The 14,890-nt window shown below is 39.3% G+C and overlaps 1 protein-coding gene and 1 long non-coding RNA gene across 3 annotated transcripts in view; one reads left to right on the top strand and one right to left on the bottom strand.

Moving 5' to 3' along the window:
• The first annotated feature begins 489 nt into the window (after positions 1 to 489).
• On the top strand, positions 490 to 3,277 carry LOC144588925 (uncharacterized). 2 transcript variants are annotated; one of them, XR_013544689.1, is made up of 2 exons: positions 490 to 2,390; positions 2,471 to 3,277. It is a non-coding gene; the product is annotated as an uncharacterized LOC144588925 (long non-coding RNA). The 2 variants fall into 2 exon arrangements; XR_013544688.1 differs by having other exon boundaries at positions 490 to 2,406.
• Positions 3,278 to 5,070: 1,793 nt separating this feature from the next.
• PAX9 (paired box 9) overlaps positions 5,071 to 14,890 on the bottom strand; it is a 50,466-nt gene continuing 40,646 nt past the window's right edge. The window contains exon 4 of the mRNA XM_072986383.2: positions 5,071 to 13,946. Within this exon, the coding sequence (XP_072842484.1) occupies positions 13,692 to 13,946 (255 nt within the window). The 3' untranslated portion in view covers positions 5,071 to 13,691. The remainder of the gene's footprint in view (positions 13,947 to 14,890) is intronic.

Here is a 14,890-nt window from a genome sequence, read left to right as displayed (position 1 = left end):
AAGGTGAGATTGAACCAGTGGGGGTGGAGGTGGGGAAACTGTCCAACAGTTACTTCCTCAGCATGTGCAAGAGCTGGTTTCTGTGTGGATAAGAGTGCCTTGTTCCTTGTTCTGTGCACCCCTGTGCTCATATAGAGCACCTGAAGTATGTCCCTGCAGTTTCGGTGAAGTGAATGACTCCCCCTCTTCTGCCATTTGAGAGACAAAATCCACAGATGTAAATCACATTTACACATTTCTAAATCTGGATCAGGCTAAGCATATAGAGAGTCCTAATCAGACGGCATTGATATTTAGAAACAAATGTGAACACATGGTGGCAAAGTTGGGTAGCTCTGAATTAAAGTAGAGCAGCAGCACTGTGACAGAAGAGAGAGATTTTGACCTTTTGACCTTTACCATTCTACCATTTTCATATTATGATGATGATGATGATGATGATGATGATGATGATGATGATGATGAGGATTATTGATTGATTGATTGATTGATTGATTGATTGATTGATTTGATTTGATTTGATTTGATTTGATTTGATTTGATTTGATTTATTTGATTTATATACCATCCATCTGGCAGCCAGGTCCACTCTGGGTGGTTTACAACAGTTTCCCAAATAAAATCCTACTTACAGATTAAATGAGAGGATTGGAAAAAGATATGGTCACAAAGAATAATGAAGAATATGTCTATAAGGGTAAAAAAAAGTTGTTATAAGGTAGCATTGAGATGGTATTTTACTCCAGTAAGACTGAACATAATAAATAAAAACATACTATCTTGATGCTGGAGATGCAAAAAGAAACGTATATGCATATGTGATGGACGTGTGAAATAAGAAACAAAGAATGAGCGCTGGTTTTTAGGGAAAATATAAAAATTATTGGATACGATATTCACATATCACTAGTTACTGCCCTCCTGAATATAATTAAGAATGATCATCTGAAAAAAAAGATCAGAAAGATTTAGTTGTTATAATGGTTACAGTAGCATGATTAATATTTGCAAAGAATTGTAAAAAGTGACAAATTAATCTTGAAGATTGGTATAAAGAAATGTGGAGCTTAGCAATGAATGATAAGTTAACATTATAAATGAAAATAAGAAGAGGGATTGTAAGTCTAATGATTTCAAAGATGTATGGAATGTATACTTGAAGTATGTCTTTTTGAAGGGAAAAGGCTATATGCCAGGAAAACAATTAATGTATTTTTGGAGAAGTATGGGGTGAAAAGGGATATAAATTGACATTACATTACATTAGTCCCAAGGGTGAAGATGGCACAGGTGCAAAAAATTCAATGTGTATTGTGTGTATTCACTATTGAATTCTGTGTTTTAATTCTATTTTTTTAGTTTTAATTTTATTTTTTTAAAAAAATAAAAATAAAAATGCACACCTTAAAAAGTGAACTTCCAGCAAAAAGAAAAAGAAAAAGAAAGGAAGAAAAAGAAAAAAGAAACCCTACTTCCAGACATAGCTGGTTAAAGCAAATTAAGAGAAAAAAGCATCAGGTACACTATCTTCCCTCTGATATCTTCCCTCTGATATCCAGTTTTCTATAGACACTTTTGTTTGTTTGTTTTTGTATTCCTTTTGCTTCCCTTCTGGATGAGCATTCAGCCATACAACCATCCCCCACAGCCTACAGTGATCCAGCGAACGGCAACAATTTTGATTCTATAAAGAAACCCCTTTAGCTGCTCCTTCCACAACTGCAATCAACCATTGATAGACTGGGAAGCAAATTGCTTAGTTTGAAGGCAACTTGTAGTGGGTTTGAAGAGACAGGAGTAGCCCTGCCAATGTAAACAAGAGGACCTAAACTTTGTCATTCTTCATTGACCCCTTTAAATAACCAGAACTTGAGTGAGTTGTATGATTTCTTTTGGAGCCAACTTACAGAGTTTTAAGGATTGTATCAAACTCTTTTTTCCTCAAGAATGTTCTCCTCAAAAATTAAGGCCATTAACGTTATGATGACCAGTATAAGACTGACACATTTCAATTGTTTAAATCAGTGGTTCTTAACGTGGGCAATAATGCCCCCCAGGGAGCGATTTCATTTTTCAGGGGGGCGGTAGAACGAAAAGGGGTGATGTGGGGGCGAAAGAACAGAAGGGGGCACTGGAGCGAGCCATACCTGTGAAGGCGACTGCAGCTGCAGTGCTGGCAGTAGATCCGGTGCTGCTGCTGCTGCCAGATGATCCAGCTCTTTCTACCTGCCACGTCTCACCTTTCTCCTTTAGGGGAGCACTGAGTGTGGATCAGGTGAAAGGAAAGGGTCTCTTGGGTCCTCATCCTCGCCCCGTGAAGCGCTGCCTCACACCCAGGTGGGGAGGGAGACTAGGTAGGTAGGTAGGTAGGTAGGTAGGTAGGTAGGTAGGTAGGTAGGTAGGTAGGTAGGTAGGTAGGTAGGTAGGTAGGTAGGTAGGTAGGTAGGTAGGTAGGTAGGTAGGTAGGTAGGTAAGAAAGATATCACCTCAGGGAGGGGGGCGATGATAACTTCCTCAATGGCTCAAGGGGGCATTTCTTTCAAAAAGGTTAAGAACCACTGGTTTAAACAGCAACTGAATTCACAATATACTAAGAGTCAAATTATTATTTTAAAGATGTGATTTCTTTGTGTGGAAAAGCAGCCATGGGAATAATACTATAGGAAAGGTGGGCTAACTCTTCCTCTCTTCCATTGTTTTCCTAATAATCATTCACCCATGAAAGTGCTACTGAAGCTGTGGGTTTTATTTTACAAACACCAGTTGTGAGGAGGCCATTTTCAGCATAAAAATGGTACAAGGATGATAGTGTTAATACATACTGTGCTGTAATTGTGGTCCCCATTCAGTCTATTGGCTTTCATATCTGCCTTGTTCAATAGAGTTTCAGTGCTTTCACTGGGAGCCTAATGGTAAATTCTTATACTGCCTACTGGTATACAGTAATGTACAGTATGAACCCCTTTGAGATATTACCCCAGTTAAGTGTGAATAGGATTGTTTCTCGGTGGACTAATTTCTCTAATTTTCATCCTGGTTATACAACTTTCTTGATAGTTCCATGTCTTTTCTTCATGCCTTCGGGTCTGTTTGAGGCAGTGTATTTGGACATCTACTATCTTTATGTGCAGTGCTACCAATTTGTACCTCTTCTCAGTGAACTAGTCCTTTTTTTCTGAAATAAACTTATTTACAATCCTTTTGTTCTTCCTTTTATATGTGTATGTAATGTCAGGCTGTTAGATGCTTTAGGAACATGAAGTAACTTTAAAAATATAAAATATTAATTTAAAAAGCTGAGAAATAATTGATAGCCAAATATACAGTTTGGATGAACCTTAGGAAGAGTAACAACCTCCCAGTTATACGAAAGGTTCAAGTGCAGCTCCTGTGAGAAAAGATTAATAGGTGACTGTTTTAGGAGCTAAGGAAGATAATGGTCAAACCCCACGTCATATACATAGCTATTACTTTTGAATCTTAATGAAAGGAGCTTGGAGCAGGACTTTAGGTTACATTTGTTCTAGGTGGGGGGGTAGGCTGGTGGGCTGTCTCCAGACAGTTCAATGAAATATTATGCTAAAGATACACCCCTTACTTCAATGCTTAGCTTTCCCGTACTCTAGTTCAGAGTTTCCCATCCAGGAGGTCATGACCCCCAAGAGTGTCACAAAGTGTATTCTGGGGGGTTGCAGGTCGTCTAATATGTGTTAAATAATTTCTTCCTTGACCTTTTGGTGTGAGATATTAAAGTTAGCATATATGTGTGAGAAGCAGGCCCTCTGGGAGAGAAAGAAGCCTGTACTTTCTGAGAAGGGATGACTTTACGCCATTAAAAATTCTTTTTTATGCAAATGTGGTGGAGATCAAATTGTCCAGTCATGTCCGACTGGAGGTCACAACTCAAAAAAGGCTGGGAACCACTGCCCTAGAAAAATTCTGTTCATGCTCTATTAAGAATGGGATTGTAGCTCAGGGGTAGTGTACATGCATAGGGCAAAGTGTGTCAAAATTAATTTTTGAGGCAGCTCCCAAAATCCTCAGCCATGTAGTCAATACCATTTTTTTTAAAAGCAAAAGCTGCTTTGGAAACAAATTGTGGATGAATTGTGAATTTAAAATATTGACACCTAAAGATATAAAATGTTGAAAGTGAAAACTTAAATTATTTGTGTCCCATGAAGGATTGATTCCAGAAATCTGCAAGATATAGATTTCTAGGGGCTGTGCAAATGTTTAAACGTGTAGTTTCTCCTTAAAAAGGACCGAGGACAGCTTAAATAAAAAAATTACATCAATAAATGATGGATTGGATCCAGGTTGAGATATAGATAGAGCAGACCCATTAAAATCAAAAGGATAGATTGGTTATGATTAATCAACATCCTGCTGCAGCAAAACAAGGAATCTTGTGACACTTTAAAAACTAATATATTTTATGTGGCGTATGTTTTATCATTCACCAATGATCACACCAAGTAAAATTGGTTAATCTTTAAGGTGCCATGAGACTATCTTTTTTATGCTATAAGAAAATGTAAAGTAATGCATATTGGGGCAAAAAATAAAGACATTAGTTATCAGTTAATGGGTTCTGAGCTGTCCGTGACGGAAAGATATCTTGGTGTACTGGTGGGCAGTTCAATTAAAGTGTCAACCCAGTGTGCAGCGGCAGTGAAGAAGGCCAATTCCATGCTAGGTATCATTAAAAAGGGGATTGAAAATAAAACTCCTCACATTATAACACCATTGTATAAAACACTGGTAAGGCCGTACCTGGAGTATTGCATACAGTTCTGGTCTCTGCACCTCAAAAAAAACACATAGTGGAACTGGAAAAGGTGCAGAAGAGAACGACTAAAATGATGACTGGGCACCTCCCTTATGAGGAAAGGCTACAGCATTTGGAGCTCTTTAGAGAAAAGGCGCCTGAGGGGGGACATGATTGAGAAAATTGTGCAGAGGGTGGATGAAGTGGATAGAGGGAAGCTCTTTTCCCTCTCACGCAATACCAGAACCAGGGGACATCCACTCCAATTGAGTGTTGGGAGTGTGAGAACAAACAAAATATTTCTTTACCTAGTGTGTTGTTAGTCTATGGAGCTCCTTGCCACCGGATGTGGTGATGGCATCTGGCCTAGATGCCTTTAAAAGGGGATTGGACAGATTCCTGGAGGAAAAGTCCATCACAGGTTACAAGCCATGACAGGGATGTATAATCTCCAGGCTTCAAAGGAAGTTACCTCAGAATCCAGATGCAGGGGAAGGGTATCAGGAGACAGGTGTCTTGTTGTCTCGTGTGTTCCCAGAGGCATCTTGTGAAATACAAGAAGGTGGACTAGATGGGCCTGATCTAGCAGGGATCTTATGTTCTTAAGTTCTTATCATACTGCAGACTAACATGACTACCTGTATGGTAAGTCCCATGTCTTGCTTGCTCACTCATCCACTTGCTCGTTCATTCATTCAGTCAGTTTATGTTTTTGTTTAGTTGTTAAGTCATGTCTGACTCTTGGTGACCCCATGGACCAGAACACGCCAGGCCCTCCTGTCTTCCACTGCCTCCTGGAGTCTGGCCAAATTCATGTTGGTAGCTTCAATGACACTGTCCATCCATCTTGTCCTCTCTCATCCCCTTCTCCTGTTGCCCTCACACTTTCCCAATATCAGGGTCTTTTCCAGGGAGTCATCTCTTCTCGTGAGATGGCCAAAGTACTGGAGCCTCAGCTTCAGGATCTGACCTTCCAGTGAGCACTCAGGGTTGATTTCCTTCAGAATTGATAGGTTTGTTCTCCTTGCAGTCCAGGGGACTCTCAAGAGTCTCTTCCAGCACCACAATTCAAAAGCATCAATTCCTCGGCAGTCAGCCTTCTTTATGGTCCAGCTCTCACTTCGATACATCACTACTGGAAAAACCATAGCTTTGACTATGCAGACTTTTGTCAGCAAGGTGATGTCTCTGCTTTTTAAGATGCTGTTGAGGTTTGTCATTGCTTTCCTTCAAAGAAGCAGGCATCTTTTAATTTCAGTTTATATACCACTCCAAAGTTGTGCCAAGGTGTCAACATGAATTTGATCAAACTCTGGGAGACAGTGGAAGACAGGAGGTCCTGGCATGGGCTCACAAAGAGTCAGATACAACTAAACAACAACACCTATCCTGGGTGGTTTACAATCAATATTGTATAAAACTCGAAATTGAGATTAAAAACACTAAAAACAATAGGAAACAGAAGGCACATGGGTGTCTTCTAAAAGTGGTCTGACTAGATCTAACACTGTATCCTCTGAGAATGTAAGCAAAAACGGCTATGTGAATGTCAGTATTTACATTCTTTTTTAAAAAAGGAAAAAATCTGGATTACAGAGGCACATGCTGTATAATAAAAACAGAAGTGTCTTGTCAGCATATTTAAAGATACTTGTGCAGACATGAAAACCGAAATATCTCTTATTGTCTGGATTTGACCACATTGACTAGTTCAAGACCTGCTTCAGTCACTAAAGTCAACAAAAAGGTAATGGGCTCATTTTCTCTCATACCTAAGACAAGTAAGTCTTTTGAGAGGTTCATTTTGTCATCAGCTATGTATTGCATTCCTCCAAGTGCAGAAGTTCAGTTTTTTTTAAAGAAAATAAGATCTTTCACCAAAATTCTATTCTTTATTAACTTAGAGCATTCAAAATATAAAAATAAAAGGCTTTTTACATACTTTATATACATACTTCACTTTTGCTTATACAATGTATCCAATGTATTCTTAATTAATATTTTTGACGTCATCTTTTAGTAAAGTAGAAACATTTAATATCAATGCATCTCTCCCTTTTCTTTTTTTAATTTAATGGCTGGCTTTTTGGATGAACCCATCCTCTGCACTGGTTGTGATCTCTAAGTTGCAATCATGCAGATGATTTTCTTTTAGCACACTGGAAGAATCAAGGACGTTTTATCTCAATGGTGCTCTTCAGTGATAAGTCACTTTGGTTTCAATAGGTTTTCAAGCTACACATCCATATCCACAGTCTCTAGCTGGAAAAAACAGCTGTTCAAACATCAGGTCAAGGCAAAAGGAAATCCCTCCATTTAGCAACCAACGACATACAAGCTCTTGGTTAGGGCTGGTGAGGAATCCTTTCTTCCTTTGGTTAGACTAATTTATGCACATTTACATGTTGATGTGCAAAAGTATTAAGCAGGACCAGAGCTTAGAGAAGTTACTTTCTTCCTTACAATCCCCAGAATTCCCGAGGCATCACAGGCAATATGGCAATGAGCTGTATGTGGGCATGTGCTAAGGGCAAGTAGTAATAATGGTTCAGTCAAATTGTCCCTGTTTCCCTGCTTCTGCCCTGACTGGCATCTTGAAACTTCCTTGGTGCAAATCTGGAGGCAGATGCCATGCAAGAAGCATCTATGCCCACTGGGTACACAGAAATCCCACTATCAGCTCTGGCCCTCATTGTGCCATATCTGGTTGGATGTATCTCATTACACATAAATAGAAGGACGCACACATTTCCCAAGACCCGACCCCCCCCCATGCATCAAGTGATGCTTCCAGCCACTTCCAAAAAGCTCAACAGTACATCCACAAGTTTGCCTTCATCTGCCACTTGTGCTGATCTGTCTCACTAAATCAGACTGCTGATTGGTTTTTCAGAGTGCTTGAAAAAGAATGTGTTCATTGCAAGCAATGATGTTCCTATCACAAGGAGTATATCCAACCTTCAGGCCTGATATGGCTCATTATAGGTCCCCAATGGGCCCATCAGTCATCATGTCACTGAACTCTCTATGAATTTTCTGTTTACCAATTTCTTGCATTGAAGTCAGTGTGCTTTTCAACTGGGACAAGAATGAGAACCTAAGCCATTTGTTTGGAACTAAATTCCTTTGGAATTAATGGAACTTGCTTTCAAGGAAAAGAAATGGGCCACAGTTAAAGATTTTTTTAAAGTGTCCATCTGAAAAACATCACAAACAAGTCAATGGTATGCAAAATATACATTTAAAAGCTTGAATACAATATTTCAGTTTTGTTGCTGGTTTGGATCAGAATAATTTATTTGAACAGATGCAACTTCTTTCATTCTGTAAAATCAGATTCTAGCCTCATTACCTTCCAAAAAAATTGTATTATATATTCCCCTCCTTCTTTGTTGGACTATTGTTTTTAAAAAATAATGATACCAGATTTATTTCAGTTGGGGGGGGGGCTGGGATAGGATTACCAGTCCCATTATCCCTGATTGCCTTTGCACCTGAGGCCAATGGAATGTGGAATCCAACAACATCTGGAGGAGTGCACGTTCCCTGCATTGGTCTAATGAAGCTATAAATAACAGTTAAGCTGCTGTAATTTCACCTTGCAGTTTGCCTGCCATAGTCATCTTGTAATAAACATTCTCAGGCGAAGATTAATTCTGCAAGATGATATAAAGTTCAAATCCATTTTCAAACAGCCAGAAGAAGCCACTTAAAAGTTGTTCGAGACAGTGCGTTAACTGACAATTCCTTTGCCTAGGACAGCACTTTTTTCAACATCTGATCCATTAACATCCTCCTAGTTACCAAGTGGCAAGCATAAGGTTATCAGGTTATCAAAGAATGCAGACAATGTAAACAAATGTCCCATTGATTTATATTTCTACAAGATGCATCATTGCTTTAAATATTATTTGTAGACTCTTATCCCTTTGGGAACGTGAAGATAAGGCAATATTTATTCCAAGAGTGAAAGCATTTCAAATGTTTTAATCAGCACTGAGAGGGGAAGCATTGCTTCTCAGTGCTTTAAAGAATGCAGTATCTGGGGATTTTTATTAACAATGACCTCCCCTTTTTTTCTGTTCTCTCCTTTACTTTACCATAGTTCTATTTGCATGCCACACAGAATGTAAAGTGCTCTCTATTAAGTACTTTGCATTTAAATAAAATCAAGTGCTTGTTCTTTTTTTTTTTTAGACTGTGTGTCTAAATGTAGATCTTCTAACTTAAAAATCTCAAGGGGAGAGACCAAGAATGACAATTCGTATGTGTAAAATGTGTATAAATTTTCAGTTGCCCATGTCATAAACCTTATTTTAAATAAACATCAGTTTCTAAAAATATGACGTCAGCATGAAACAAACTACAGCAGTTGAGCAATACTGCTAGCAGGAGACCATTTGTATACATTGGCTGAAATTCTGTGTGGTAAGTAGGCCCACTGAATCAGTGGAGATTTGGTAAGTCAGCTCCTCCATAAGCTTCAAATTGACCTACTCTGTTGCGAGTGACTACACTAAAGTAAGTGGCATATACTGTTCTCATTGAGACTTACTTTTGAGCAGACATGTATAGACTGTGCTGTTTCAATCACTATAGCCTACGGGTTCAGATACGTGCAAACTCTTCTTTTACATGCATCTGATCCTTGTGAAGATGAGTTTTCCTGCTCTTTTCCAGCTACAGTGGAAGAAACAAAGTTCATAGCACAAGTTTTTTATGTAGAAGGTTCCAGATTCATTCTCTGGCATCAGAAGAAGACGTACTTAGCTGATGGCATAAAGGACTGGAGCCTGCAATGCCAGATAACTGGTGCTAGTTCAAGTAGGCCACACTGCCTGCCTTCACTTGCTCCATTTTGTTCCTGTACTAAGAGAATGTCGATGCAGCCATTAGATACGGAGCATTCCACAAGAGCTTTTGAAGCCTCCCTCAATTACAAATCTTTGTTCTGCCAAGTAACATCCAACTGTACTCAACCTCCATTGGTATCAGCGCAAGACCACCTGAAAACTGTTTACAGGCTTCAATACTATAGTCAATAGGACAATCTGAAGCTCAGTATTAGTGCTTCAGAAATGGCTTTCTCCTCAATTCAGAATGGTAGTATTTATATATGCCTCATTTTCTTTGCGTGAACATAATGGGTGCCTTTGCAACATCGGAGTTGTTTGTTTGTGGCTCATTCTGTGAGGACAGTGCCAGAATTATTTTGGTGACTCTACAACAGAGCTCATTTTGGCAACAGCTTGATCTCAGCAGGTTTCTTGGAGCAGCAACATGATACAAAGCCATACGGTGAGGCCACCATTGGGCCTCACAGGAGCTTCTAAACCTGCCATTGCCGTTTGGAAAGGAGCATGCTATGACAACCACATTTGAAAAGGCTTTCTGTCTTGTATTATCTAAACTTTCTCTGAAATTAAAACCATTTGCTATCTAAAGACCCAACTACATATTACACATAACTGGTCATGGAAATAAGGAATTCTGTAAGTGTTGGCTGTGTGTCATTATCACAACAGGGATTTTCCTCTTTTCCAGTCATTGGTAAATTAGCTTGCTTTGTTCTGTGGTTGACCTTTAGGCCCCACGCGTGCTCCATTTTGTTAAGTCTGATTTTTCCCAGACATGTAGAACTGCCAATCATGTCTCTTCAATCCTGATGCTACTTCAGTTCTAATGATGAGCTATTTGTAATGTATTATCTTGCTTTTCCATTTTTAGTACCACAATTTTACACAAGCTTATATGGATATCAGCCCCACTGAATTCAATGAGACTTAGTCCCATGTGAACATACATAGCCTTGTAATCCAAGTTACTTATCTCAGGTATTGAGCTGTCCTGCACAAAACAACTACTTAATGACTCATGATGACTCCTAGGCACTACCTGGCACCACATATTTATGCTGCACTTCCTTCCTTCATTTGCTGTCTTGTATTAAGTTCCTACTCAATTGATTCATGGGATGGGCAGTGTCAAAATTTTAAAAATGTTAACACGGAAATTCTGTCTGCTCTTACTAATTGCATCTCGCAACTATTCTCAATTCCATATATGATATGACTAAATGATTGCAGCAGAAAAATGTTTTGGAAAACTTCCCAGGAAGTATTGATATGACATCACATATTATTTTCTTTGTACAGCCTTAGAAATCTATCTTTGTTGGCATTGTAAAATAAAAGCATGAAATTCTCATAAAAAAGGCAGGATCTTATCTCGCTGTTCCAGCAGTATGGGTAATATGGCTAGGAAGAAACAGAGATAATTTTATTAAAACAGTCTTTCAAAATCTGTATTGAATGGTGTATTTTTACATTATTGCACTAGACTTACAAAAATACATAATATATTAATATCTTATAATGCTAGGAAATACGTCAATTTTCAATTTTTTTTCTTGTTGTGGTTAATCTTCAGCACATATCTGCAAGCTTGAGGAGGCTTTCTGAAACCATATTCACAACTTTATTATTGTCCAAGTAGAACAGGTCATCTTGAAAAGATTATGCTGTTAATGTGAAAGGGTAAAAGAGAGCAATTGGAATCCAAGTGACCATGAAATGCTGCTGTATAAAAAATACAGAAATGCCGGGGGGGGAGGGGGGACGGGGACAAAAGAATTCCATTAACATTATAAATAATATCTGTATTACCACCACCACTAAGCCTAGGAGTGAAACATGCTTATGTACAATATTGTAAACTTTACCAAAAGCTTCCTCTTTTTCTTCTTTGTCTTTTTTTTTTACATTCAATAAAGCAGGAATTTAAGACAGGTTTTCTTATTTTGTTGTATGTTCTTTTTTTTTTAAACGACAATATAATTTGGGGTTTGGGATTTCTGAACACAGGTAAGCCAACAAGTTACAGTACAGTTTTCTTTCACAGTGGTTTGGTTAACTTGGGGCATTGTTCACCTGCCTGTTGGAAACACAACTGCCACAGTAATTGGGTGGATTTGCTGTGTTTGAACAGAAGAACTTCCTGATGGGTTCTGCCCTTTGCTGATTAAAAAAAACCCAACAAAAAACAAACTCTGCACGAAATTCACATTAAACATAAGCTTCCATTTTGTTCAGATCCTTTCCATCCATGTTTCTTTTATTTTAGTGTGATAAAAATTTTCCTAATCAAAATAATGTTAAGTCATACTGAAGTGCCATTGAAATCAATGGTCTGGATCCTAATTTCCAGTGACTGGAATTGCACCCCTGGCACGCTCCCTGTAGTGGAATGGGAAGAGCTGGTTTTTGCCAGTTCATCCCTTCTTTGGCAACCTCGTCCTCCCCAACCCCAAGTCCCTCTCTATTAGGCATATAAGAAGCTGTCTTACACTGAGTCAGATCACTATAGTGGGCTAGACTCTCCAAGGCTGTCCAAGTACAGTGGACCCTCTACTTACGGAATTAATCCGTATTGGAATGGTGGCTGCAAGTCGAAAAGTCTGTAGGTCGAATCTCCATTGACCTACAATGCATTGAAAACCGATTAATCCCATAATTGGCAGTTTTTATTCTATTTTTGTTCCATTTTGGTTTTTTTTCTGATCTGTAAGTCGATTCTCCGGCTGCAAGTCGAATCTAAATTTTGCGGCCAGAGAAGTCTGTAACTCGAAAAGTCTGTAAGTCGAGCCGTCTGTAAGTCAAGGGTCCACTGTAGAATTTTTCCAGCCCTACCTAGAGATTGCACGGCGTTCCGTGTCTAGTCACGCTGGCCACGTGACCACGGAAACTGTCTTCGGACAAACGCGGGCTCTCTGGCTTGGAAATGGGGGGTGAGCACCGCGCCCTAGAATCGGACATGACTGGACTAAATGTCAAGGGGAACCTTTACCTTACCTAGAAATTCCAGGGGCTGAGTGCAAGGCATGTTCTATGACTGAGCTTTGGACTGCCTCTGGGGTTTGAAGGACCTTGCTGTGGGGACTGAGGGCTGCAGGAGGAGAAGGAACTAGCAAGATTTGCAATCTGTTTTCCTCTGGCAGGAGCTTCTTCTGGATCTAAGATCTTCCCATAAACAGAACAGATTTTTTTTTAACTTAAGGAACTCTCTGGACTCAACTTGCTGGGAGTTAACTATGTGTCACTTTATGTTCTCTGCTGAAAATGCCAAATGTCTTTCATGAGAGGCAGATGCCTGCACCCTATGCCCAAATCATTTATAATGTACCGTCTCAACTTGAATTATTAAAGGCAGAATGTCATGAGGAAGCAAAAGAACAGCAAATAACTACGTTGTCACCACTCAACAACAAAAGGACAACAGAAACCAGTTGAGTAGTGGAAAAACAAACAATGACCCAGGTCCATATTTACATATTGAAAACAAAAGTACTTGTCTTTGCAATCACAATAAAATACAGGATAAATAACAGAGCTGTGTATTCATTTGGTTCTATAATTTGTTACTATAAGAAGTAATCTGTTAACCAAAACTACTGCTCACTGGTCCAAAGATTTTTTTAAAGGGAAAACAGAGCAAAACCATTAAATGATACAGAAGAGAACTTCAGTTTGGTCGCTTTGTCATTTAGAACTGTAGAGTTATCCATTTGTTTTCTTTGGCCAAGTTTCACAAAATCTGAAACAATTGCACATTTGAGAAGGTCTTGTTGATATAGAATAAATATGTGTGGTTTTACCAATGAAACAGTCACACAACAAGCCCTCTGAGGGTTGTAAGATCTTCTTTATGCAAGACAGTGCAAAGATCAACAACACAGTGATCAGTTTTTAAAATCTTATTTACATTTAACTGAATCCCAAAGATTTTCTTGAAGCCAAATGTCATTGGGGGAAAATGTCTGAAATATTGACCCAGTGAGGTCAATCTGTAAGAAGGAATTATGGTGAAAGTGAAAGAACAAGAGATGGAGGTGGATCAAAATTGTTCTGCCAGATTTCTGATATCAGAGTGCTGAGGCTGTGACTGAATGACTACCTTCTCTGGCTGTCTGCATGCCTTTGAAAGCCAGCGATGCAGGGATGTCACAGTTGTGAGGTGAAAGCGGAGTGCCTCCAGCATGCTGCCAGCCATGGCTAGCTACATAACCAGAAGGAGCTGTACTGTAGGCCATGTAAGGAGACACCTGCGCAGCGGTTGGGTAAGGTGCCATCGTTGGTGCAGAGACAAAACTTCCAACTGTTGGAAGACCGCTTGGTGCCTGAAAGAGAAAACGAAAAAAACATGGTTGCTGTTGCAGTTTTCAAAGGGTTGTCTGGAAGGAGAGTGTAGCCAAGCTGGTCAATGGTCAACCGAAGCTGTGCTGAATCCAAACGCCTTCTAGGCTAGGGGTTCTAGAGACTATTTATGGTTGCTTTTGTCCTGGTCTACCTTTGTGTTAACGTTGCAGTTAACAGTACATCCCTGGGCTGCGGATTCGGATCTTGTGTGACTCGACGCCTCTCTCACATCATCCCATTTTCCATCTTTTTGAGGAAGCAGTTCTTTCTATAAGCAGTTTTCAAAAGAGTTTTCTCCAGGCCACAGGTATTTCTACTCCAGATGAGACAGCTGCTCATTCCTGGTCCACTACAACTAGCACATCTCTGAGTCAGCTCTATAGTGTTAGTTGGCTGTAGCCAGAAAACTGAGAATCAGGACTATTCAAAATTCATTGTAACAGTAATGAACACACCTCTTATTTCATGTGCCCACAATCTACTTTCTCAGACTCATGAAGTGTAATCTTGGAGCTTCAGACACAATTCACATGATGTGGATGAACTGTAGACAGGGATATTAATATTATCAAATTTAATAGCAAAACTATTTAACAGTGAGAATTGTACTAACACAAACATCCTGGAAGGAAGGGAGATAGGAACCTGTTGTTAGATACAAACATCTAGTGATTTGCAATTGTTCTCATAGAGAACAACACATGGATCTTATACATTTTTGACTAATGTAATACAATTTCAGATTTGGCAATTCTGCTTTCCAGAGTGGGTTGTGGATAGGGTAATATCCAGGCAAAATTCAAAGAGGAAAGTCCACTGGCACTTGGAAACATCCACATTTTTTTTCTGACAGCAAGAATCTCTCCAAGCAGAATTCCTATCAGAACACCTTTGAGGGCAGAAGGTGCAGGAAAAGGTGATCTTC

This window comes from Pogona vitticeps, chromosome 1 (assembly GCF_051106095.1).
Source record: "Pogona vitticeps strain Pit_001003342236 chromosome 1, PviZW2.1, whole genome shotgun sequence".
NCBI classification, from domain to species: Eukaryota; Metazoa; Chordata; class Lepidosauria; order Squamata; family Agamidae; genus Pogona; species Pogona vitticeps.
Note: the sequence above shows the minus strand (reverse complement) of the source record. Positions and strands in the feature narration are given on the sequence as shown.